Source organism: Gopherus evgoodei, chromosome 17 (assembly GCF_007399415.2).
Source record: "Gopherus evgoodei ecotype Sinaloan lineage chromosome 17, rGopEvg1_v1.p, whole genome shotgun sequence".
NCBI classification, from domain to species: domain Eukaryota; kingdom Metazoa; phylum Chordata; order Testudines; family Testudinidae; genus Gopherus; species Gopherus evgoodei.
In genome coordinates, this window is record NC_044338.1 from 17,039,963 (window position 1) to 17,066,453 (window position 26,491).

The 26,491-nt window shown below is 43.4% G+C and overlaps 1 protein-coding gene across 3 annotated transcripts in view; it reads left to right on the forward strand.

Moving 5' to 3' along the window:
• ANKFY1 (ankyrin repeat and FYVE domain containing 1) overlaps positions 1-26,491 on the forward strand; it is a 62,555-nt gene that overhangs the window by 15,468 nt on the left and 20,596 nt on the right. For all 3 annotated transcript variants that reach the window (XM_030536346.1, XM_030536348.1, XM_030536347.1), the window contains exons 3-13: positions 1,649-1,767; positions 6,746-6,881; positions 9,023-9,146; positions 11,022-11,171; positions 12,173-12,338; positions 15,137-15,341; positions 16,256-16,324; positions 17,416-17,615; positions 18,528-18,625; positions 24,985-25,210; positions 26,027-26,125. In XM_030536346.1, the coding sequence (XP_030392206.1) occupies positions 1,649-1,767; positions 6,746-6,881; positions 9,023-9,146; positions 11,022-11,171; positions 12,173-12,338; positions 15,137-15,341; positions 16,256-16,324; positions 17,416-17,615; positions 18,528-18,625; positions 24,985-25,210; positions 26,027-26,125 (1,592 nt within the window). The remainder of the gene's footprint in view (positions 1-1,648; positions 1,768-6,745; positions 6,882-9,022; positions 9,147-11,021; positions 11,172-12,172; positions 12,339-15,136; positions 15,342-16,255; positions 16,325-17,415; positions 17,616-18,527; positions 18,626-24,984; positions 25,211-26,026; positions 26,126-26,491) is intronic.

Here is a 26,491-nt window from a genome sequence, read left to right on the forward strand (position 1 = left end):
TCCCTTTGAGAAGGGCAGTGGCTCTTGTTAAACAACTTAAGGGGCCCTCCCTCTGAGAAGGGCAGTGGCCCTGGTAAACAACTTAACAGCCAGGGAAGGGTGGCCACAGGAGAACAGAAAACAAAATGGAGTCTGGGGACAACTGTAAGAAACAAAATGGAATAGGGGATAGCTGTAACAGACAGGAGTAACCAGGTATTAAAGTGGAAGACCCTAGGTTTGGGTGAAATATGCTACTACCTTTTAAAAAAAATAAATAAATAAAAATTATCATTTTCAATTAATCTGAGTGGAAGTCTATCGCTTCTTAAAAGGATAGGACCAAAATAGGTTCTATATTTCCTCTTTTGCTAGTGTGCAGGAAATCTGATTGTAAGCTGTGTTCTGGCCATCCAGGTAATAAAATCTAGGACAGTGGTGTGTCTTTTCTAAGAAAAGATTGTATTAAATCTGTACTAGCAAATATAGTGTAAAGTGCAGTATGGAAAATGGATTATGGTGTATGTGTTAAGGACAGCTCTTAATAGTCTAATACTGTGCACTGAACTTTTGAGCCAGGTAATTTTGACTTTATCAAGTAAGCAGTTGATTGTCTTAAAAACAAAACACTACCACCTCTGATTTTTCCTGACCCTTGTGGGTGTTTTTCAATCTGTTTGGGGAACTAGTATAATAAATATTACTGGTCAAATCTGAGTTAGAATTTTTTTAACGTCTATCTTGCCATGCATATTGTATAAATTTAATCAAGTGTGATAGCCAAAAGTTTGTATGGAAAGCATTGATACACAAAAAGGAATCGAAACCTAGATCTGCTCTGCTTTGAGTGTTGAGGATTTCATAGCTGCCTCCTTTTTTTAGGAATAGTATAGTGGTCCAAATGTTAGACCCAAAAAGAAATTGTTTCTTTAGGAAATAAGCATTTGAGTTCCCAAGGAAGGCTTTATTAGGTTTTGGGTGGAGTAGGGAGTAGTGATGGTGAAGGTTAAAATATTGCTTTTGTTAGCAAGAACAAATGGATGAAAAATCCAACATGTTCAAGAACATAACACCTTACCTATATAATGTTAGATGGAGAAAATGATCAGTCTGTGTACTGTTTCTGAATAAAAAGAATGATCTGACTAAAAATGATCCATATGGGATCGGTGTTCCCTGACAGCAGCTGTACTGGAAATGGGGTATTTCTGAGTTTTTGCTTTCATACAGCTTGACTGCTCTGTCAAATGTGCTTTGTTTATAGTTCTTTCAGTAATCTTCCCTGAAACCCTGTTTGGCTGACTGCAACATGCTCTGGCCTGAATCTTGGGTCTCCAGACTCCCCATCTCATCAACTATTCATTTTGGTCTGTGCTGTATGAACTCCTTACTGGATTTTTTTTTAAATGAATGTTAATCACAGGGCTTAGCTTGCATTTCCCTTGTGGCAATAACAGTTGGGTTACTCTTAAATACCTTATTTAAGTAGCTGAAAGAATGAACCTACCGTTTTGCATTAATATGTTAATGTGAGTTTTCTACCTAATAAATCAGCCTAAACTTAGGTGCTTAAATGTCTTTACTTTGTTGATGTTTGTGACAGATGCAGAGTCCATAAGTGCCTAAGCACAGGGGATTATGTTTATATATGTGCTTTTTCTTCTATCAGTGATCTGAAGATAAAGGTTGGGGACAAGCACATCAGAGCTCACAAATTTGTGTTGGCAGCCCGCAGTGAGACTTGGAGTCTAGCCAACCTAGTGTCAACTGAGGAACTCGATTTGTCAGGTTAGTTGCGCCTTGTCGGTGATGCTTTGAATGTCTTTGGAACAACTAATGAGAGGGCCCTTTGGGAAAAGGTTACATCTCATCATTCAGAGTACTACTGACTACAGAGTTTTTTCCATTAATTATGAAGCTTGGACTGTTTCTGTAACATAGTAACAGGTTTGCAGATTTAATGTTAGCTAAATCAGTAACCCACCCTTTCCATTTTAATAATGTTGAAGGTAAGTGTGGTGTGGTTCACTCAGTTCCTTAATAGGGAATTAAACATAGTGTAAAAAACAAAGCTCTCTGAAAGAGCCAGATAACTCCTTTGCTTAAAGTCTTGTTCTATGAATCTAGCCTGCTTGATGTCTTTGAGAAAATGTGCCCTAGCACATGATCTTTAGAGACCTATGGTCAAATAGCTTACCCAGGCTGCAAAACCAGCTCCTACTGCTGAACCCGAATGGCTTGTGAATTTTCTCCGAGAAGCACTCTAGTTCTGTTCAAAAGGAAGTAATCACAAATTGCTATTCACAAGAACATTTCTGAGTTTAATGCTGGATATAGCAGGCTTTTCATTTCAGGTGCTCATACAGTGATGGGTACTATTTATAATCACTCTGAGAAAGTGGACATTGAAAACTTGCTCCTCTGTTCGCTTTACTATCTGAAGAACTAATATTGATCAAGTTTTTTAGTTGTTTTATCATAACACTAGAAACTTGTTTGACTGCCTTTGTGCTGCTCAGTGACAGTGTTGCATGCAACCACTTCTCAGCAACACTAGTACAATCAGGCTTTCTTAAATGTAGCTTTTTCATGATAAGTGCTCCATATTCAATGCTGGGCTGAGTAAGTAGTTTTTCTTAACTTCTAGCTTACTAGCTAGATGAAAACTTTGATTAAACTCTGTAGAGGACAAACTTAAGGGAAGGTTGGACAGTATTCATTTCAAAAAGTGCATGAGTTGATGTGACTAGAATGATACCACATCTATTGAACTTGTCTTATCTGGTAAAGCTAGTATCTTGGTTCAGGGATTGTACATAGTTCCTCTGTTCTGTTGGCATGGTGATCCCTGCTGGCTAGAAAAGTTTGTGCACCTCTTAACAGGATGACCTGGTATCAACCCGATTTAATGGAGGAAACGATAATTTTTATGCTTTTGAGGAGGAGCAACTTGCAGATGGGGAGGGATGGAAAATTTAAAATATGGCCGGTCAGCCTGCAAGACTAAATTTCCGGCACTGCTCTGAGAGCCTTCGATTAATCATGCATCCTAGACACAAGCTACATTTTGGGAAGAAGCAAGCCATAGCAAACCATCTTTGCAGAAGCTTTACTTCAGAAAAGTTCCCACACCTTCCTGCCATCCAAACAGCCCAAGAAATAGGTTAGATATATTACATAAACTGCTCTTCATGCCAGTTACTGTACCTCTGGTTGTGATAACCTTTAGTGCTAGCATTACAACGCTCCTGATACCAAGTGTTAAGATAACTTGCATTAACACTTATTGGGAAATCCTGAATTTAGTCACAGACTAAGGAATAGCAGTTTTATATCCTCATTTCAAGTCTTGTACCATATAAGTACTGAATATCCAGTTATCTTTAACACTCAAGTTGGGACTGTGTAGTAAAAAGAAGCTTTTCCCTCTGGACAGAGTAATCTTTCTTAAAACTGTTCTGTGTCAATTGTACATAGTCCTAATAAGCATCATGACCACTTCACCGGAAGCTGGATCAGCTACTGTATCTGTCAGTCTTTGAGAGTGAGACAGATGGACTGCACCCAACTATTAGATTTGAGAGTAGCTTCAGATGCACATTAGATTTGAGCCTGTTGGCTCAATTTCATAAAAGCCTCATGTACTTGACCAAATAGTACAGTTCAATAGTCCATATGGTAAATATTTGTAAATATTGTTTAGGTTTCCCTCCTTTTGGAAAAGGAGACGTGAAATGACTGTCCAAACTGAAGAGCTGTATAAAACTTACTCTCTAGCTGCTTGCAACATTATAGCTGTGTTGGTCCCTGGATGTTAGATACAAGGTAGGTGAAGTAATATCTTTTCATGGACTAGCTTCTGTTGATGAGTGAGAAGCTTTAGAGCATACACAGAGCTTTGTGTATGCTCTAAAGTTTCTCACTCATCAATAGAAACTAGTCCATAAAAAGATATTACCTCATTCACCTTGTGTCTTCAGCTACTTTCAAGTAGCTTGACCTGTTCTGTTTGAGATGTTTACCTTACTGTGCTGGCACAGGGTGCTGTTGCTTAGGGAGTCCTGTACCAGGTGGTGTCTGGAAGAATAGTTTAATGCATGGCCTGTAAATAGTACTTGGGTCTACAGGATACATCTATTTAAAACATCCTAACAGTGAATGGAAGCTAAGGATCTGGGATTACCCTGCTTATGTCCAAACCTGATTTTAAAATATTTGCTTATTCAACACAGAAGCACTCTTTATTAAGTGTCTTGGCTGGCTTTTTTAATTTAAAAAAAAAGCCACTCAATTGATGGAATATTCCAACTAGTATCTTTATTGCTCCAGTTATGAGGGTATGCATGTTACTATTCATCAAGCTCCTGTGTACACATCTTGTTATCAGGAGCAAATCTAAACCTAGTTTAGACAGCTCCATATTAAACTCTTCAGAATTGCTAGTGATTTGCAGAGTTTCAAGAATTGATACCTCTGTTCTCTTATGGCAATGGGTTTCATATACTGAAGTATAAACTGTAAAAGTTCTGCAGAGTTAAGAAATCAAGAGTTTTCTGCTAATCTAACCATTTGAAGTTAACTTAAAATAACTTGCCTTTCTTTATCACCTTTCGTATGGAAGGATCCCCAACAGCATTGCAAACTAGATAGAAGAACAGCTGGAGCCACCTCTGGGTGGTAAAAAGCAACTATTAATAGCATGCAGCAACACTATATAGCACAGTATAGGGCAAGAAGAGTAACTTATACAAGTGAAAACAGCTAGCGGATGGGCGGGGGGCTTAAGTTTGCGTGAAGTAATTATCCATGTTGGAATTTGACTAGGACATCAGGGTAATATCCCCTTTTAGACAAGAGATGTTGACTCTTGTGTGCAGTGAGGTCAACCACTGTCTTAATATGGTAACTTAATATTGAGTTGGGTCAGTACTAAGGAAGGAAATGTGCCACCTTCTGACTTGGAAGAACACTGCTTGCAGCACCATGGCTTTTCTTTGGTCGTCATCATCAGTCATCAAGTGATCTATTCCTTGTTGCTTAGTCCCAGCTTCTGTCACCTTAACAGTCAAATATGACGGACAGAGGTCTGGAGGATGTTGTACTGGTGAGTGCAAATAATGAGTTTAAAACATTTTCTACAGAGAAATATTTTATTACAGTCTTTTGCTAGGAGTTAAAGTACAAGCATAAGTGTGAGAGATTAACCTATAGGAAACATCTGAACTGGTTCAAACAGGTTCAAAGTAGGTGATTGGTTACTGAACCGTCATTTTAGGTTAGTGTTTGAACTGGAACCAAACTGCAGAGTTAAGAAATATTGATTCCAACCAGAATTGAATCAAATTTAACCATTTGACTCCTTCATTCCAACTACAATTTTATTTTAGTACACTTGGTGGCATTCTTAGGCCATGTCTACATCTAAAATTTTGCAGCGCTGGTTGTTACAGCTGTATTAGTACAGCTGTATAGGGCCAGCGCTGCAGAGTGGCCACACTTACAGCAACCAGCGCTGCAAGTGGTGTTAGATGTGGCCACACTGCAGCGCTGTTGGGCGGCTTCAAGGGGGGTTCCGGGACGAGAGAGCAAACCGGGAAAGGAAACCAGCTTCGCCGCGGTTTGCTCTCTCGGTCCCGGAGCCAGCCAGCAAACCGCAGGGAAGGAGACCTGCTTGCTCGGGGTTCCGGGACCGAGAGAGCAAACCGGGAACGCCGCGGTTTGCTCTCTCGGTCCCGGAGCCAGCCAGCAAACCGCAGGGAAGGAGACCTGCTTGCTCGGGGTTCCGGGACCGAGAGAGCAAACCGGGAACGCCGCGGTTTGCTCTCTCGGTCCCGGAGCCAGCCAGCAAACTGCAGGGAAGGAGACCTGCTTGCTCGGGGTTCCGGGACCGAGAGAGCAAACCGGGAAAGGAAACCAGCTTCGCCGCGGTTTGCTCTCTCGGTCCCGGAACCCCGAGCAAGCAGGTCTCCTTCCCTGCGGTTTGCTGGGTGGCTCCGGGACCGAGAGAGCAAACCGCGGCGTTCCCGGTTTGCTCTCTCGGTCCCGGAACCCCGAGCAAGCAGGTCTCCTTCCCTGCGGTTTGCTGGGTGGCTCCGGGAACGCGAGAGCAAACCGGGAAAGGAAACCAGCTTGATTACCAGAGGCTTCCTCCTTCCACGGAGGTCAAGAAAAGCGCTGGTAACTGTCTACATTGGATTACCAGCGCTGGATCACCAGCGCTGGATCCTCTACACCCGAGACAAAACGGGAGTACGGCCAGCGCTGCAAACAGGGAGTTGCAGCGCTGGTGGTGCCCTGCAGATGTGTACACCTTCAAAGTTGCAGCGCTGTAACTCCCTCACCAGCGCTGCAACTTTCTGATGTAGACAAGCCCTATGGAGAACAGTAAGTGTCACAAACATCTATGGTGTTAATGAAGTTCCCAATTATCCAGTATGTGCACTATTTATTTTGTGCTGGGCCATAAAGCCCAGTCTGCAAAACTACATATTTCAGGGGGTGGGAGCTAGCTGGATTTTGGTATACTTAGTGTGAATTTCAGGCACTGTATGTTCATCTTAACAGCAGGTAATGGACAGCAGGGTCCGGAAGGAGCATCCCCCATGTAACTGACCTGCTTTTTCCCTGCTTAGATGGAGGTATAAGATGTCTGTGTCCTTCTAGAAACAATGGATTTGGTTGGTTAAAATTACAGCTATTTCAATTGAACTACAAATATTTGAGACTTAAGTTGCTGGATTTTTCACCTTGTCACTCTTTTCACCAGATGCAGAACCTGAGGTGACCATGGCAATGCTGCGATGGATCTACACAGATGAGCTAGAACTGAGAGAAGATGATGTGTTCTTGACAGAACTGATGAAATTAGCTAATCGGTTTCAACTACAACTCCTCCGGGAAAGGCAAGTTGCAGTGAATATGTTCAAGCTTCTAGAGTGTTGTGGCTGGGCTCTAATTAGCCAGGCTCTTGGAAATCTGCTATTTGTGCTAATGTAAATAGCTGTTAACTAATGGATTTGAGTTTAAGATGTAAGAGATGTTACTCTTTTAAAACTTATATTTAATTTTTAATTCTAGAACAAGAATTTCAGCTCATCATAAGCAGAAAAATCAAGCTTTGTCCTTGCACTGTTACATAAGCCATTCTCTTGTGTAGTTCACTCTTTAATCCTGTATATCCCCTAAACTCACCAATTGCCCATACCCCAATGTGACATGACTAGAAAACCCAAGTGAGTGGTACCTTTTGAGTTAGTTTCCTTTCCTTTCCTGAAATTATTTTTCCTATAACAAAGAATCTGTTACAGTATTGACAAGAAATGGCTTTTGAGTTACTAGAAATAAGCTTCAGTCTTGAGCTTTTTTTCCCCATACTGTTAGTGACTGGCTAAAATGAAAATGTAACCTTATCCGTAGTTGCAATAAATCTTTAACATATTGGATATTTTAAATGCCAAGTTTTGGCCATCCTCTTAATTATAAATAGCTTCAGATTTTTAAAAGTAAAAAGAATATTGCTAAATGACATGCTTGGAGGATGGAGAATAAGAGGGAGGCAGGGCAAAATGACCACAGGGATTAATGTTCCTCACCCACTCTTCTAAAGGAGGGAGAGATGAAATGACTCTAAAGGTCAGTAAATAAAGCATCCTTTTACTCTGGGTTTCTGTCAGTTATTGCTCAAATGGCCTCCCAATTTCTTCCTTTTTTTTTTACCTGCCAGCAGGTGTTGGCAGCATTAAGTAGGGCTCTTAGCATAGAGTGAACACTTTCCTGGAAAACAGATCAGTCTCAGTCCACAGGAACCAACTTCCCTGATCTAACTCCCAAGTCATATATCTTGTCAGTTCACAAACTGCTGTTTGTACCTAGTAATCTTCCATTCCCTTTGGCCCTGTTACTGAGGAGTGCCTTAAATCTAGCACTTTTTTCTTCATTAGGCCTAACAAAATGTCTAATTTTGGCTTGTAATCCTTTATTGTAGTTGGGTTTTCTTTTTCATAGTACTAAAAAAAATCCAGTATACTAACAACCATTATTCAGTGTCTTACTACAGCCTTAGCAGAAATGCAGGTACTTTCTGGTGTCTTCTAGCACACTTCATCATTGATGGGAGGAAATGGTATGGCCATTAGAGGTGTGTCCAAAATAACTACATCCCGTGACCATATGAAAGCTACTTTCGGTCTCTTTGACTTGTACAATATGCTATTTTGTAAGTTTGTAGACTTGGCAAAAATGAGTGTTCATACACCCAAAGAGTGTGACAGGAATGACTGCTCCCCAAGGATAAAAGTCTCCACTTTCCTGTCTTCCACACAAATATCTGCATTTTAGAGTTCCTTTAACAGTGTTCATTCTTAAGCATGAAAGCTGGACCAGCTCCACTGGGTGTCAGACTTGGTGATAGGTTTCAGAGTTGTAGCTGTGTGAGTCTGTATTGACAGAATGAGGAGTACTTGTGGCACCTTAGAATAACAAATTTATTTTGAGGGTTTTAGCCCACAAACTTGGTGATGTGAGACTGTTGCAACTATTATCCTTACAGTAGCAAATGTATTTCAGCTTACTTCAGTAAGGTATCTTCCCTTACTTGGGAGGAATAGCTCAGTGGTTTGAGCATTGGCTTCCTAAACCGAGGGTTGTGAGTTCAGCCCTTGAGGGGGCCACTTAGGGATCTGGGGCAAAAATCTGTGTTGGGATTGGTTCTGGTTTGAGCAGGGGGTTGGACTAGATGACCTTCTAAGGTCCCTTCCAACTCTGATATTCTATAACATGCTGCTCTCTCCAGAGTGGTGTGAAATACACTCTTACAGGAGTCTTTAGATGGGTCAGTTTTATAAAACCATTTCTGGTGAAGCTTTTCTAAGAAGACAGTTGTATAATAAGCACTTGCATAGTACTGGTGAACATGACATTGCTTCACCACTGTTAGCATTCAGATGTTCCTGTAGCTGAATGACCAGCTTTTATTGGAAATGGGAATCTGACCTTTCTTTCCTGATGATTGATCCAAACTCCCCTTCTTTCTTCATTCTGGCAGGTGTGAAAAAGGAGTCATGTCACTAGTAAATGTCAGGAACTGCATTCGTTTCTATCAGACTGCGGAGGAGCTAAATGCTAGCACTCTATTGAACTATTGTGCTGAAATAATAGCTAGTCATTGGGTAAGTACTGTAATAGAAGGGGCACGGGAAAGAGTAGCCTGCAGGCTGAAACTTGGAAAAGATTTAAACTTTTAGATTTTAGTGTTGGATTGTATTGATACGTAGCACTTTCAAACTTCAGAATAGCATTAAATGCTAGTACTGTGTCTTAATGGATCTAAACCCACACTGTTTTAAGACTCGCTTTTCTGTCCCAGAAGAGTGCCTATTCCCTCACATCCAGTGCCTTCCTGGAACAGGCATACCTTGTGGGGAAGAAGGGGAAGAAAGGAGATGGGACCTTCTTCATGCCTTTGTTTTTCAACCTATCTTTTTCCCTGAAAGCTTGCCCATTTGTAGAAAGCAACTCAAACCATTCTTTAAATTTTTCATCTTCCTGTGTCTGTTTCCTTTTGGGATCAAAAGTGCCAAAACACTGAAACTGATTTATGGCAAGAAGTTAGCTATTGAATCTTGCTAGAAAGCCATTTCAGTTTTCAGCCAAGTTTAATGGGTCCCACTAGTTCAGACAGCTATCAGTATTGCTAATTTTGAACAGTCTGAAGTTTGTCCATCACTGGACTGTGGACAGTTTGGGATTCTTGCTTTTACACAAACAGATTTCCTTTCTTAAAATTACCATCAGAAGTAGTAGCGAAGCCATAAAAAGCTACTTACTTAGCTTCCAATTTCTTTTCCAACACAAGAGTAATGGGAAATCTTGCATTTTTGATATCCAAACTTTTTTTCTTTCCAAGGGCAGGTCATGAAACTTTGTCTAGGCAAGTGATAAAGGATTGTTCGTAACTGGGAGTCTTTTTGCTAACAGCAGGCTCCTATGTTTCGGATTTATAAGACTTGCACTGAATGTTACTGTACTTCTGGAAATCAAATTGATTTGGATTTTATCTTCTGTCCAAAAATACCATCAATGGTGTCTACTTTTTTTGCAGAAGATTATCTTCACTACCTGAGATGCTGAAGGCTTTTGTGTTTAACCACACAGTGTAGCTTTTGGCAGCATTTATGGGCTAGAAACAATAAAGAGGAACTCTTGATACCTACTGTCGTCTGAACTTCAGGGAGGCTCTTGATTCATCCTAGAACACACTGGGCAGCTCACTATTACTTTCCAAAAGTGAACTGTTCACCTTTACTTTCAAGTAAATAGACTTGCTCATAAATCCTGAGGACAGGATCCAAACCTCTCCATGAAAGCCATCATTCTTCATTGTCAATGGACCTGTCTTTAGAATAGTCCCAGTTACTAGAAAGACCCTTCTGGTATTACAGTATTTAGAGTTTGGGGTATACGCTTTCTCCAAATATTAAATAACAAATATCACTCCTTTTCTGTATCTTCTTTAAAACACTCGTTGCTTCTACAATTGTGGGAGTATTTGGGAAGTGTTGAGTATCGAACTGTGCTGTACTAAACAGGTGTGCAAAGGCTGTTTTAAGCAGACAAACTTCTTGGAGGAAGGTCTCTAACAACTGTAAAACTCTCTTACTAGTTCAATCTGTAATACCTTTTGGTATGTCCTTTTTTATGAAGTGCCCTTTATCTCTCCTGAGGAGGATGTAAAAATGCATTTTTTTGGGGTGCCTTTCGTAAATATGAAAACTTAAGCAATTTTGATTAGAGCTAATAGTTGACATTTATCACTGGATGGAAGAAATCTGCTAGGACAGTTCCTGTGGGCCCTTTGTACATGTCTTGCACATGTCCAAAGCAGAGCCAAATGGAGCCTTTGAATCCATTATCTTAAATGTTCCATATTGCAACATTACTTCACTGAAGGGCAAACAACCAAAACTCCACTTGATAGGAACAAGAAGTACAAGTATTGATATGGAAACATGCCAATTTCTTTGATTTCTTCTTGTTACTCACAGGATGACTTGCGGAAAGAAGACTTCAGCAGTATGAGTGCTCAGTTATTGTATAAAATGTTCAAATCCAAGACTGAATATCCTTTGCATAAAGCTATTAAAGTGGAGAGAGAAGATGTTGTTTTCCTGTATCTTATTGAAATGGATTCACAGGTATGGTGAGCTTTACTATATCTGAGTGAACTAGACACATTTTTCTTTACTTTGATGCTAGTTATGTGTTTGGGCACTTTAACTGTCAATTTGACTTACTCAATAGGCTGACAAATGTAGGGCTGGAGAGTGACATACTGTGAAGGAAATCAGAAGTTAAAGAAAAGGAACATATTGAGACTTTTAGAAAGTACATAATGTTTAGCTACCTCTCAAAAGGTACTGAATTCACTAGTTAATGTTTGCCAAGTGTTGTATAAAAATGTATTAATAGGAATGAGGATGATGGAGTATGGCTTGTCTGGTATGATTTCAAGCATTTCAGCTGCAGTTACTGAAATTACATCCATGGACAAAACCAGTATAAATCCAATACCTTTAATATCCTTTACACAGTAATATAACTTGTATTTTTCTTGCCATTAGGACTGTGTGGTGGTGATGTCACCTTTTTTTAGTTAATTGCTCGCTCAGTTGCTTTCTATTGTACTTTTGCCACGTTCTTTGAAACAACTACATCTGAAGAAATAACATACTAAGTCTCTTTTTTGAAGTTACAAAAAACAGTAGTTTCCTTATCTGATTCAAATTCAATATAAATGTATGACTTGAGAGATGTTGAAAATCTATTTCAGTATCTCCGCTTACACAACTCTGACCAGTAGAGAATTCCTGATAGACAGATTTTGCCTTCTCATAAACATTGAAGACCAAATTTCCCAACTAATTCATTGTTTCAAAACAAACTTCAGAATCAGCTTTCCAGTTAGAGAACTTGCTCTCGGGTGTATTTGAATTCGGTCTCAAGATATAGTCCCTTTGTTTACTCTGTATGTAAGACAAGTCTCTAAAGAGATTTAATTAGCTATAGTAATACCATTGAAACTTTCCTTTAATAGTAGGTCATAGTTAACCAATATGCAACTTTAAGTTGCATATTGGTTGAGTGCTCGCTTGCATATATTTGTCAGCCCACTAAATTGTGGTCTCTTTTGGGGTAGCTGCCTGGGAAGCTCAATGAACTGGATCACAATGGAGACCTTGCTTTAGATTTAGCCCTCTCTCGAAGATTGGAAAGTATTGCAACAACACTAGTCAATTACAAAGCTGATGTGGATATGGTGGACAAGAGAGGCTGGAGTCTGTTACACAAAGCCATCCGAAGAGGTAAGGATATTGAATACAAATGTTACCATTACAGTATAGAATAACTTGCTTTTGCAACTTTTTCCAGTAGTAAGTATATCCTAATAATATCTTCTGCCAATGACTCAATGTTAGTTTCAAAAATTCCTTGGCAAAAGGAGACAGAAGCCTCAGGTTTAGGTTTATCTAAATATATTAACATGAATAAAAATGACAGCATTAAGCTTTGTGAAAAGGTTTCTTTTTGGAGGTAAATGCTAGCTTGCTGAGTTGGCAACTGAAATGAAACTGCTAGTTTCTCTCATGAACTACTTTAGTGTTGTCCTAGTCAAAGGTGAATAAATTATTTTGGGGGGAAGGAGATTGAGAACATGGATGTTTGAATACTAGTTCCATTTAACGGAGTGACACTGAGTACCTAGTAAGTCGTTTAGACTGGCTAAAACCTCAGTAGCTCATACAGATATGTACAAGGGGGTGAGAAGAGAATTGCTCTTCCCTCTCTCTTTCCTTCAGGATTGCAAGGTGTGTAGTAGCTATTTCTACAGTAGTGAGTGAGTTAATAGGGAGACAAGTTTCTCACCCTATCAGCTGGTCGGAGGAAGACCCTATCTTTTATGACAGTTAATGGAGAAAAGTCAGTCACTTACACAGTCATCTACCTACCAAGTTCCAGTGGGCAATAAAACATTTATTGGTATGTAAGTCAGTGACTGTACTTAGCAGCTCAAGAGAGTTTCCATCAACACAAAAGAAGGAAAGCAGGTACATATGAGATTCACTGACCCCAATAGGAAATGGTTGCCATGGCAGTAATGCTCAGGAGGCTTAAGAACTGAGAAACACCTTCTTGCCTTACCAGATAGAGCTGCATGAGTCTCTGGTATAAACCCTAGTGGCCTCACTGTATGTTTAGCCTTTTCTTGTAGGCATTATTTCTTTGCTCTTTTTGGCTGCAGTAGAAGGGTGCTGTTGCTGCTTGCACGCCCACTTCATGAACAATAAATTAATGCTTCTCAGAGGGATGTTTCTCAGTATTCATACAAACAGCTTATTTACATCTGAAGTAGTTTAGGAGCTCAAAATGCCAAGCAAACTTCCTTCGTTAGCCTTAGGTTAATTGCAGGTAGTCATACTAACTACACCAGTAGGGTACAGGCTGGGGTGGGGGGGTGGGCATAATCCTAGGAAATACTAAGCATGACTTGGAAGGGAGCTGATTACCCTCGACTCCCGCTGCCAAGGCTGTGCCTTCTAGGAACTGGCTCTACATGTGGGAAGGTTACATTTAATAAAACCACGAAAACCTTGCAGAAGGATAACCCAGAAGGGCGTCACCACTGTCAAACTTCTTAATTTTACTATTGATGTTTAAGGGCTTAAGTTGTATTTTCTTGTCAGTTACTTTGAAACTCATCTTTCAAATCTTGCCAGTAACTGCATCTTGGTACTTGAAGATTCAATCAAGTAGTTACTGTTTTATTTGTATTACTATAGCACCCTGTTTGACATCTCAGTTGTATTCGGGGGGGGGGGGGGCGGGCAGAATGTAGAGTCAAACCAATTACCTGATTTTACAGTACTTCCAGAATCGGCCTAATTTCTCCTGACTGAGGGAAGTTCTCCATATTCCTGAAATTACACTTTTTTTTTTTTATGGGACTCTAACTATAGAAAGAGCATACAAAGCTGCATGCTGATAATGAATGTATGATTCACTGCCATATCAAAACTGTTACCTGTGAACTGGGAGGCCTTCTAATTTTTTCCTCTGCAGTCTCAAAGGTTGCACTTCCAAAGACAAGTAACTCATGGAAGTTAATTCTGGTACTTAACCAGGCATGGTAGGGGAAGGAGGGATGACTTGAAGGCACTGGACTGGGACCTAGCATTTATGAGTCAATTCCCAGGTCTCCCACAAATGGTCTGATTTGTAGAAAGTTACTTAATCTTGCTGTAAAATGGAGATAATACTATTTTTTTTTTCTGGCTTGTCTGGGTAGATTTTAGAGCCTTTGAGGGGCAGGAAATGTCTCTTAAAATGTTGATGTACAGTACCTACCATGATAGGCCCTGATTTCTGTAGGCACTTGACAGTGTAAATATCTTCTAAAACGTAACTAGAGCAATGGCTTGAGTTGTTCCACATACTCAGCCTCCTTGTTTAGTAACATGATGGTTGTGACCCCTGACATCTGTTGATGTCACCCAGGCTGATAGCTTCTGAACTAGAGGGAAGTTTGACATATATAGCCTCTGTTATACAGACTTACTCTGAAAAGCTTAAGAATAGCTAGAATGAGACTTTCCTACTACCTTTATATAACCAGCTTTAACTTGTGTAAACAAGCTTCTATCTGTTGCTATTGTCCTATGACTCCATAAAGGATCTAGTCCCATGGCAGGACAACAGGGAGGACCACCCTTTTCTCTAGCTGAAAAGCTACAGTTTTGGCATAGGGACTAAGGAACTCAATCCAGTATGCTTCAAAACGTTTTGGCCGAGTACTTCCATCCTAGCTCAAACAGTGTTTTTAGTTAGCCAGTATTTGCTATTTAAAGGTTTTCTAAGGAAGCCTGTTAATAAGGGGGAAATGTATCTTTTGGAGGGGCTAGCCTGACATAAGCTTTATGGTGTACATTGTAGCTGTTGGCTTCTAGCAGGGAGGAACTTAATATCTAGAAACACTTGTATAAGAATACATTTCATGATGCCTATGGAGCTAATGTGGATCACAATCTACTGAAAATAGCTTATGTAGAGCATATAACAAATCTTAATCAGATGTGTAATCTCTTTCTTTTGCACATCCCAAAAGGAGATAAGTTTTCTGCCAATTTTCTCATTAAAAATGGTGCCCGTGTGAATGCTGCTACACTGGGAGACCAGGAGACTCCTTTACACCTTGTTGCATCGTACAGCCCCAAGAAGCACTTGCCAGACGTGATGTCAGAGATGGCACAGATTGCAGAGTCCCTCTTACAGGCTGGAGCCAATCCAAACATGCAAGACTGCAAAGGAAGGTGAATATATTGGTTACCAGAGCTAGACACTGCTACCACTTCTATCTAATCAAGGTGCTGCAACTTACTCAGAAGTCTCTGTACCTTCATGGGAATAGACAAAGATGACTCAAACCAAAAAAATCAAGCTAGATTATTTCAATGGGAGACTTGCAAATACCTTCATCTTACTTACAGACAGTGATATTTTAGTAAATGGCATTCTTCTGTCGGGCATTAGTGAACTGAAGACAATGCCTTGGAAGTAAGGTGAAGGAGGGAACCAGCTGGTGAAATACATGGAGAACAATTGTACACTTTACTGATCAGCAGTATATAGTTAAGCAATGGAAATAAGAGGTGAGACAACACAGCAAACAGTTGTCCCAAAAGTTGTTGGGATCCCCTGGACAGCAAGCTAAGATGACAAATACAGTTTTTGCTGGGTACTCTAAGCACAGCCATACTTTTTGAGTCCCATATACAAAAACACTTTGAAGCTTTTGTTGTATCACTGTTTTTTGGTAGAGTAACAAAGATCATATCGAAGAACAGTAGTAGGCTGTGGAATGTGCAAGACTGCTAGATCTGAGTACTGGGAAATGGACTAAAGGTAACAGTCTGAAGTACCCAGATTTACCACTAGGAGAAGTTTAAATCTTTAGGGTACTGCCTAAGATTTACCTCAAGCTAAACTGCTCAGGTCTCCACCAATCCAAAAAAGCTTCTGGTGTCCCTTTTTATTTATGTATTTTTTTGTTGAGACAGATTTGTACTTGGCCTTTGACTTTGCTCCTCCACCACCTGCCCACTGACTTTCAAAGTCTGACCCGAGTCTGAATTTGTCTAGGAATGTGAAATGAAATCTTGATGTCAGAAAAATGTCTTTCACTAGCTTGCAACTACTTGCTAATTGTAATTGACTCTCTCTGCAGGACCCCATTACATGCATCAATTGTTGTTAGGAATGATCCTGTATTCAGTCAACTTCTCCAGTGCAAACAGTAAGTCTCGCGCTTTTTTAAAAGTTTGAATAGGATATTCCAAACCACATCATACAGTGGAGAGGAATGTATAGCTGTAAGCTAGTTTTTCTTGTTAAACAATAGTCCTAGCCACTCAGCATTCCTCAGCTACTAGATTCTGTGGATGCAAACTTGTGTAAGTCTGCATGAGGTAGTGTGACCTATATCACCTTGGTTCTATTTCTGGCTTTGCTGCTGGGTGATCTTGGGCAAGTTGCTTCACCCTTTTTTTTCTTTTTCTTTTTCTTTTTTTTTTTTTTTTTTGCCTCCATATCTCCCAGTTGTAAAAATGGGGATATTGTTACTGACCTCATTTTGGAAAGCATTATGGAGGTCTACTGATGAAGAGCTATGTAAGTGCTAGCTATTGCATACAGAGTTTCAAATGGAAACTTGTGTTGCTGAGGAAGCTGGTCTTCTGGCTTGGTATAGATGAGGCAAAAGAGCTCTCCCCCCACCTCCATGCTACCCTACTTTTCAAGGAAGTGAAGTGCACAGCAGTATCTTTGGGGTAGGTGAAATAAAGCAGTACTACTCTGAACTAGAATTGCAAGATGGATGAACAATTATCAGGCTCTTGAAATAGCTAATCTGAAATACTTCTTAGGTCCAGTTCAACTCCATGGGGAGTGAATCCCATTAACCTCCTGGGGAGATGAATAGGGCACTTAAGATGCCTTAGGGAGAGCAATCCCTTTGTGCGTGCTTTAGCTAAAATGTATATGTACACTTGTATAGAATTTACAACTGAGTTTTTTTTTTTTTTTTAGTGCTATATCTCCAATAGAAACCTATCTTAGAGTGGTCATAAGACAGACTTCACTATAGCCTCAGTTTTCTTCCCTAGTGCAGTTTAACTTCACCATTGGGTTTAAAGGCCTATAAATACAGATCTAAGCAATAGTAGTCTTAGTAAGACCTTAGCAGTTGTGTTTATAGAACTATGTAATGGTGATACTTTTTAATGGAGTCTTGCTTATCAGATTCTTGGAAGGTATTCCTTGGTGCAGGATTTTTTAAGAGGTACATATAAGGGGCTATCTAAAAACCTAACATTTTTTATTTGTTAGATTAGACTTAGAATTGAAGGATCATGAGGGAAGCACAGCTCTGTGGCTTGCAGTTCAGTATATCAAAGTGTCTTCTGACCTGTCCATAAACCCTTTTGATGATGTACCTGTTGTAAATGGAACCTCCTTTGATGAGAATAGCTTTGCAGCAAGACTAATCCAGCGAGGCAGCAATACAGATGCCCCTGACACAGTAACAGGTAAAATAGAGGTTTGTATTGATACTTAGGCAAAAGGCTTGCATGACAAGGTCACAAATAAATATAGAAACTGGCATAAAAGCTCATTTTAATAACACTATGGCCCTTCTGGGTCAGATCAAAGGTCCATCTAGCCCACTATCCTGTCTTCTGACAATGGCCATTGCCAGGTGCCCCAGAAGGAATGAACACAATGGGTAATCAACTGACTCCTCCCGTTGTTCATTCCCAGGTTCTGGCAAACGGAGGCTAGGGACACCATTCCTGGGTAATAGCCATTGATGGACCTATCCTCCATGAATTTATCTATGGCATCTTGCTGCAAAGTAAGGGGGGTGGGGGTGGTTTGTGTGGTGGTCTTGTTTTTTGTGTTTTCTACTGAGGTCTGTACTGCCACTAGTCCTATTTTTGTTACCTTAATAGGATAGACTTGGTCTGAAAGTGACTCTGAACCCTACTATATATTGTCTAGCACTCTGACTCATAGCTGCACATGTAAGCTAAAATAACTTAAAACATAAGTGGCTAAATGAGTTCCTTTCAAAATTTTATATATCCTCTCCCTGATGAGAATTACAGATGCTATCACGAGGAGGTGAGGGAGGCTTATAGAATGGGTGGGAAATCCTGAGACTTTCTGTGAAGTCAAGAATATTCCATGCTGTTAAAGGCCTGGAGTTGTCTTCCCTTCCTTTCCAAAATGTGTAGCTTATTCTGTGATGACAGCTTGAAAACAGAAATGTAATGTTGAAGGGGCTGATCAGACATGCCTATCCTTCAATAAGCAGCATCTCTGCTACTGGTCTTTTGAGTTGTAAATCTCGTGAGGAAGGATACTAGGGATGTTTCAAATTATAATAAATCAATGGATAGTACTTTAACTCTGCATGCACTTTCGTATTACCTTTTTAGGAAACTGCTTATTGCAGAGAGCAGCTGGAGCAGGAAATGAGGCAGCTGCTCTCTTCCTGGCAACCCATGGGGCAAAAGTGAACCATAGAAACAAATGGGTAAGAAGTTAAGTGAGTCTGTCCTGTCCCCTCCCACCCCCATTGATGAAAATCTGGAATGCTAGAGTGGTGATGACATTATGGTGTAGAGACAATTGTACTCTGTTCCCATGGCATTGCATCCTGCAGTGATGGGTTAACTCTTCTCTCCCAATAATGCCTGTCATTAGTCCATGTTTAGAGATGCTGAAATTCAGTTAAAAATAGGCTAGTTGAGCATAGTGTTTACTAGTACATAATAAAAAACCAGTCTTGGAAGCTGCTATACACTACTCTAATTGGGAGGGCTTCCTGTTTTTAGCTGTTGGTTTCAGAATGCCTGAACTCTTAACTTCTTCTTCGAGTGATAGCTCATATCCATTCCAGTTAGGTGTGCCCGCCACGCGTGCACGCTCGTCGGAAGATTTTTACCCTAGCAACTCCGGTGGGTCGGCAGGGTTGCCCCCTGGACTGGCGTCGCCATGGTGCTGGATATATACCCCTGCTGACCTGACCGCTCCTCGGTTCCTTCTTACCACCCATGTCGGTTGTTGGAACAGTGCAGCGCAGCTTAGCTGTCCTCCACTTCCCTAGCTTCTCCTTGTTCGTTTGATCTCTTGTTGTATATAGTTGACTTAGTCTATAGTGTAATTAGGTTTATAGTTATTAGATAGTGTATACAGTTTAGCGGGGCTTGGGCATTAGCCCTTCCCCAGTGCCGAGGCCCATGCCCGGTTCACTGGGGTTTAAACCGTGCTCGGCCTGTAAAAAGTCGATGCCCATGAGCAATCCCCACGACTCTTGCCTAAAGTGCCTCGAGGAATCACACATCTCTGACAAGTGCCGCGTTTGCAAGGCCTTTAAGCTGCAGACAAAAAAGGAGAGGGACTTTTGCTTGAAGAGTCTCCTTATGGAAGCAGCCCTGAACACCCCCCGTCCTTGGCACCAAGCACTGACAGCGCTCCTCCGGCACTGGACCATGCCGGCTTCGCCAAGACACTTCGGCACCAGCCTTCTCCAGCGCAGGGACCTCATTGGAGGCTCTCAGCTTCCTCCACACCTTCGACGCAGACTTGTTTGGATCACTCGGCACCTACTTCTGCTGTGGCACCAACGACTGTGGTACCGTCGACTCCAGTCCCGCAAGGGCCGTTGAGTCAGGCCCTTGAGAGCTCCCTGCCGAGGCCTGTGGTTGAGCTTAAGTCCCCTCCACACCAGAGACATTCTCCTCAGCCAGGGACCTTATCGCGATGACTGAGTCTGCCCTGCCTCAACCCCCAGCACCACTGGTGCGCGTTCTGCATTCCAGAGGCAAGCCAGCCGCTATGAGACCTCCTTCACTGGAATCGGCAAGCTGGCACCGATCTCGATCCAGGTCCTGGCACCACTCGCAGTCCCATGGAAGGTCCTGGTCTAGACACCACTCACAGTCACAGCACCGCTCACCTAGGCGGTACCGATCGTACTCGCGGCACAGATCCACCTCTCGTCCTGCCCGGTACTCTTGGTACCGCTCCGGCTCTAGGCACTGCTTCCAGCACCGAGAATCTCGTAGCCGGTCCCGCCGCAGACATTCGAGGTCCTGGTCGACCTCCCGGCACCGCGCTGGTTGCAGGTCTCAGTCTCAGCGCTGATATGATTCCCAGTACCAATCCCTGGCACCGAGGAGATATCCAGCGACGAGAGAAGGATTCATACCAGCCTCGCTCGGCTCCTCGATGGCCATCCCAACACCCGTCCGTGTCTTCTCAGGCGGATAGTGCATATGCCCCAGACACGGACGTGCTTGCTGCATTATTCCATGAGCCCCAGCCTCAAGATCATGGACCGCAGCAGTGGGGTTTCTGGACGCCTTGGGCATACCATCAGGCCCAAGGCTCTCACCCAGGTCCATTATGCTCGGCCACCTCGGAACACAGGGTGCCAGAAGCCACGATCACCTGCCCTCCTCCTCCTCCTCCTATGGAGGAAGGGTTGACGCAGCCTCAGGACTCCAAGCTCCCCAGGGAGACAAAGTATCCGCCAGGCAGAGCCCTCATCAGACCCGCTTGTTTCAGGTCTCTCCTCTTCATCCTCCCCTGACAAGGCTGTAGCTGGAGCCTCATCAATCAGCCCTCCACCAATTGACCTCAGGGCCCACCAGGACCTCCTCAGGCATGTTGCACAAAATATGAACTTGCAGGCTGAGGAGGTCCCGGAGGTACAGGACCCAGTGGTGGACATTTTGTCATAAGATGCCCCCACTAGAGTGGCTCTTCCCTTCATTAAGACCATACAGGCCAATGCCACTACAATCTGGCAATCTCTGGCCTCTGTCCCACCTGCTGCACGAGGTGTAGAGTGTAAATACATGGTGCCCTCCAAGTGCTATGAATATCTCTATGTCCACCCTCCTCCTTGCTCCCTTGTTGTCCAGTCCATTAACGAGAGGGAGCACCATGGCCAGCAGGCTCGAGCCCCTAAATCAAAGGATGTGTGACGCATGGACTTGCTAGGGCGCAAAGTCTATTCCGCAGAGGCACTCCAACTGCGCATGATGAATCAGCAAGCCCTTCTTAGCCGCTATAGTTATAACACTTGGGCAGCAGTGGACAAATTGAAGGAGTTGCTTCTACAGGAAGCATGACAGGAATTCTCGGCAATCCTTGATGAAGGAAAGAAGGTGGCAAGAACTTCCCTCCAGGATTCCCTGGACGCCGTGGACTCAGCCACCAGGACTCTAGCCTCTGGCGTGACTATGCATTGTATCTCGTGGCTGCAGGTCTCCGGCCTCTCCCTAGAGCTTCAACACACTATCCAGGATCTTCCATTTGAGGGCCAAGGGCTGTTCTTGGATACAACTGACCCTAGGCTGCAGAACCTAAAAGACAACAGGGTCATTATGGGCTTGTTAGGTATGCACATGCCGGTGACTCGGCGCAGGCCCTTCCGGCCCCAACCTCACAGCCCTTACCCTCAGCCCCGGCAGAGGCAAGATTTCACCAGACGGCAAGGCAGAACTGGTCGCTGAAGGCAATCAGGCAACCCAAGGGGCCAAAACCAAAGCTCCTCCAAGCCTTCCTTGGGGCCAAAGCCTTCCTTTTGAAGGTGTACCCGAGGGCGTTGTTCCAGTTTCTTTAAAGGATCCATCCCCTCTTTTTTTTTTTTCCTTTTTCCTCCCTGCTTGGTCCCAGCTAACATCAGATCGCTGGGTCTTATGCACACTGGAATTTGGATACCACCTCCAATTTATTTCAACCCCCCCTTCCACTCCCCTCCCTCGTCCCTCTTCAGGGACCCCTCTTACGAGCAACTCTTCATACAGGAGGTGCAAACGCTCCTTGCCAAAGGAGCCATAGAGGAGGTACCGGAGCACGAGCAGGGCAAGGGGTTTTACTCCCACTACTTCCTAATCCCGAAGGCAAAGGGAGGTCTCAGACCTATCCTCGATCTGCAGGAACTCAACAGATACATGATAAAGTTGAAGTTCCGTATGGTATCCCTGGGGACCATTATCCCATCCCTGGATCTTGGAGACTGGTATGCTGCCATTGACATGAAAGATGCCTACTTCCACATAGCCATCTTCCCGCCTCACAGGAGGTTCCTCCGGTTCATGGCCAACCACCAGCATTTTCAGTCCGCAGTCCTACCGTTCGGTCTCTCTACAGCCTCAAGAATATTCACCAAATGTATGGCTATAGTCGCCGCCCACCTCCACCGCAGTCTGATACACATGTTTCCGTATCTAGACTGGCTCATCCGAGGGACCTCCAATGCGCAAGTCCTCAGTCACGTCCGCATTGCCAAGGACCTTTTCCTACATCTAGGTCTAATGATCAATGTGGAAAAATCGACTGATCCGTACTCAGAGGATAGAATTTATTGGCGCCACCCTGGACTCCACTCTTGCCAGAGCCTGTCTACCACTGCCACGATTCCAGACTATGGTAGCCATCATCCAGAGGCTGCGAGCGTCGCCGTTTACTTCGGTACACACTTGCCTCGCTCTTCTGGGTCACATGGCGGCCTGTACGTTCGTAACAAAATACGTCAGACTGCACCTCCGGCCCCTCCAGTTGTGGCTCAACTCACATACCGACCAGCCAGGGATCCTATGGACATGGTTGTCACCATTCCCCCAACCATCCTAGACTCCTTAGAGTGGTGGCTGGATCCTTCCATGGTGTGTGCAGGGCTCTCGTTCCATCCGCCCCGGCATCCCTGACAACGGACGCATCATCCCTGGATTGGGGGGATCACCTTGGGCACCTTCGCACCCAGGGCCTTTAGTCATCTCAAGAGCTGACCCTGCACATGAACATCCAGGAGCTGAGAACGGTCTGCCTCGCTTGCCAGACATTCCAACAGCACTTACAGGGCCGTTGTGTGTCAGTATTCACCGACAACACAACGGCCATGCACTATTTAAACAAGCAGGGTGGCAAGAGGTCTTCGCCCCTGTGTCAAGAGGCCTTACGACTCTGAGACTTTTGCATAGCCCACTCTATACACATCATCACATCCTTTCTCCCGGGAGTTCGGAACACACTGGCGGATCGCCTCAGCAGATCCTTCCTTTCCCACGAATGGTCACTTTGCCCGGATGTTGCTCTTTCGCTCTTCCGGAGGCGGGGGTTTCCCCAGATAGACCACTTTGCGTCCTGCTGGAACAGGAAATGCCAGATGTTCTGCTCCTTTCAAGGCCTCTCACCTGGTTCAGTGGCGGACGCCTTCCTTATACCATGGACGATGCACCTGCTCTACGCCTTTCCACCATTTCCGCTCATTCACAGGGTCCTACTGAAAGTACGCAGGGACAAAGCCCGCTTAATCATGGTAGCTCCAGCGTGGCCTCGGCAACACTGGTAGACCATGTTGCTAGACCATCATTAGCCGACCCTGTCCCCCTGCCTCTTCACCTGGACGTGATCACTCAGGACCATGGCAAACTGCATCACCCGGACCTTCAGTCCCTCCACCTCACAGCATGGCTCCTGAGTGACTGACCCAGTCTGAGCTGCATTGCTCTGCCCCAGTGCAGCAGGTGTTCCTGGGTAGCAGGAAGCCTTCCCCTAGAGCAACATATTTGGCCAAGTGGAAGCATTTCACGTGCTGATGTGTGGAGCGGAACTTCCTTCCCACTGAGGTCTCCATTCCCAACATCTTGGATTACCTCTGGTTGCTCAAACAGGGCCTAGCGGTATCATTCTGAGGGTCCATTTGGCAGCCATCTCTACCTTCCACTCAAGGGAGAATGGCCGCTCAGTATTCTCTCACCCAATAGTGTCTAGATTCCTGAAGGGCCTAGAGTGCCTCTACCCCCAAGTACGCCGCCCTACCCCAACATGGGACCTTAACCTGGTTCTTGCCAGACTCATGTCTGCCCCATTCGAGCTGTTAGCAACTTGCTCCCTTCTCTCCTCTCATGGAAAACTGCTTTCCTGGTGACCATCACATCAACAAGACGCGTCTCGGAGCTTTGGGCCCTCATGGTAGATCCCCCATATACTGTGTTCCACAGGGACAAGGTGCAGTTGCGACCACATCTGGCCTTTCTCCCCAAAGTGGTATCAGCCTTCCATGTTAACAAAGATCTTCCTACCTGTCTTCTTCCCAAAGCCACATTCGTCCTGCAGGGAGCAGCAGCTACTCTCTAGACACCGTAGAGCGCTCACTTTTTATATTGAGCGAACAAAGTCATTTCACAGAACCCCCCCCAACTCTTGGTTGCGGTGGCTGAGTGTATCAAGGGCCTAGCCGTCTCCTCGCAGCGGATTTCCTCCTGGGTAATGTGCATCCGCACTTGTTACGACTTGGCTCACATCCCATCGAGCCACGTGACTGCACACTCTACCAGGGCTCAGGCCTCAACAGCTGCTTTCCTCGCTCATGTGCCTATTCATGAAATTCGTCAAGCAGCTACTTGTCCTCGGTCCATACCTTTGCCTCCCCTATGCCCTGGTTCAGCAGTCTAGGGATGACGCAGCCTTCGGCTCTGCGGTGTTACACTCTGTGACATCTCACTCCGACCCCACTGCCTAGGTAAGGCTTGGGAATCACCTAACTGGAATGGATATGAGCAATCACTCAAAGAAAAGACCGTTACTCACCTTTGTAACTGTTCTTCAAGATGTGTTGCTCATATCCATTCCAAACCCGCCCTCCTTCCCCACTGTCGGAGTAGCCGGCAAGAAGGAACTGAGGAGCAGTTGGGTCAGCAGGGGTATATATCCGGCGCCACTGCAGGGGGCGACCCTGCCAACCCACCGGAGTTGCTAGGGTAAAAATCTTCCAACGAGTGTGCACGCATGGCGCGCATACCTTACTGGAATGGATATGAGCAACACATCTCTAAGAACAACAGTTACAAAGGTGAGTAACCATCTTTTCTGTTAAAGGGAGAAACTCCATTGCATACATCTTGTCGGCATGGCCTATCAAACCTTACGGCAGAGCTTCTGCAACAAGGAGCCAATCCTAATATCCAGACTGAAGAAGCAGTGCCTAGTCAGAAGGATGCATCCTCACCACCTGCATCAGGGAATGTGTATCTGCAAACTCCCCTTCATATGGCTATAGCATATAACCACCCTGATGTGGTATCAGTCATACTGGAGCAAAAAGGTAGGCTTTTGTTCAAGCTGTAGCACTACTACTGGATGGTGTGATTACGCAACTTTCATACCAGGGCAAGCTATGTACCATAGGAGTCTGATCTGTCTCCTAGTAGGCTGACTTTTATATTTATTGTTACCATTTTCCAAGAGTAACGTCTCAGTTGCTAGTTTAGTGCAAGCTGAGACTATGCAACATTTTTCTAGTTCTGCATTCTTAATTTAATATACTCCCTTGATGTATAAAGGCAGTGCCAGTATAGATCTGTAGTCTTGGAGGCTAGATTTAGAATGGGGAAGGCGCAAAACACCCACACAAATACAACTCCTTCAGTTTCTTTCTAGCCCGTTGTTTCAGACTGACAATAGAAAAATGTGAACTCGTGTCACCAAGGAAAAAATTATTCAGGTGGGTGGCAGGACTCAAGCCTAGGATCTTTGTAACTACTTACGTATTAGCTGCAATTAGACATCTAGACATAAGGCCAGTGGATGGATATTTCTGCTGTTCCTTGGGAGGCAGGATGTGATTATGAGGTCAATAACTTTCCAGAATTTTAGTGTGGTGGGTTTTTTTTTAAGATTATGGGTGAAGAATGGCTAGTGTTGAGCAGTGCCAACAAATTTCCCTTAGACATCCTAAGAGCTACTTAACTTGAGGAAAATTTTTATAATGCTTCCAAAAAATGACATGGTCATTTGGGTCAATTGAAATCCAAATATAACCAACAGGTTGAGATTTGCAGTTTCAAGCCAACATTGATGCTTAGAAATACAGGAACACTTGTTGAACGTTGGGTTAAAATTCTGTGATGTTGTCTTTCAGCTAATGCCCTTCATGCTACCAACAACTTGCAGATCATTCCTGACTTCAGTCTCAAGGACTCCAGAGACCAGACCGTATTGGGACTAGCATTATGGACAGGTAAGGATTTATAAATTCTCAGTCTGTGTGGGGAAAATAGTTGTGAAAGACTTAGTGTGAACCCTACACACAAGTCAGGAGGGGAACCATATTGACAAACACTCTTTTCTGTTTATGGAACTACTGTGTAGTCAAGGCCCTTTGTGTTCTTTAAAATTAAAAGTGGGTAAAAAGGTGCAGAACACTTAAGTTTTCTGATTAAATATCAGGGTTAACATTTGGGACAAGAAGATAGAAAAAACTAATAGAGAACTAAGTGCTGAAAGTAAAAGCAGTTTAGTGCTCTTGTTAAATTCTTGAACTGAAGATTAACAGTATATGTACACATGCATGGATATCTTGCACTCCATTGCCATATTTAACAGA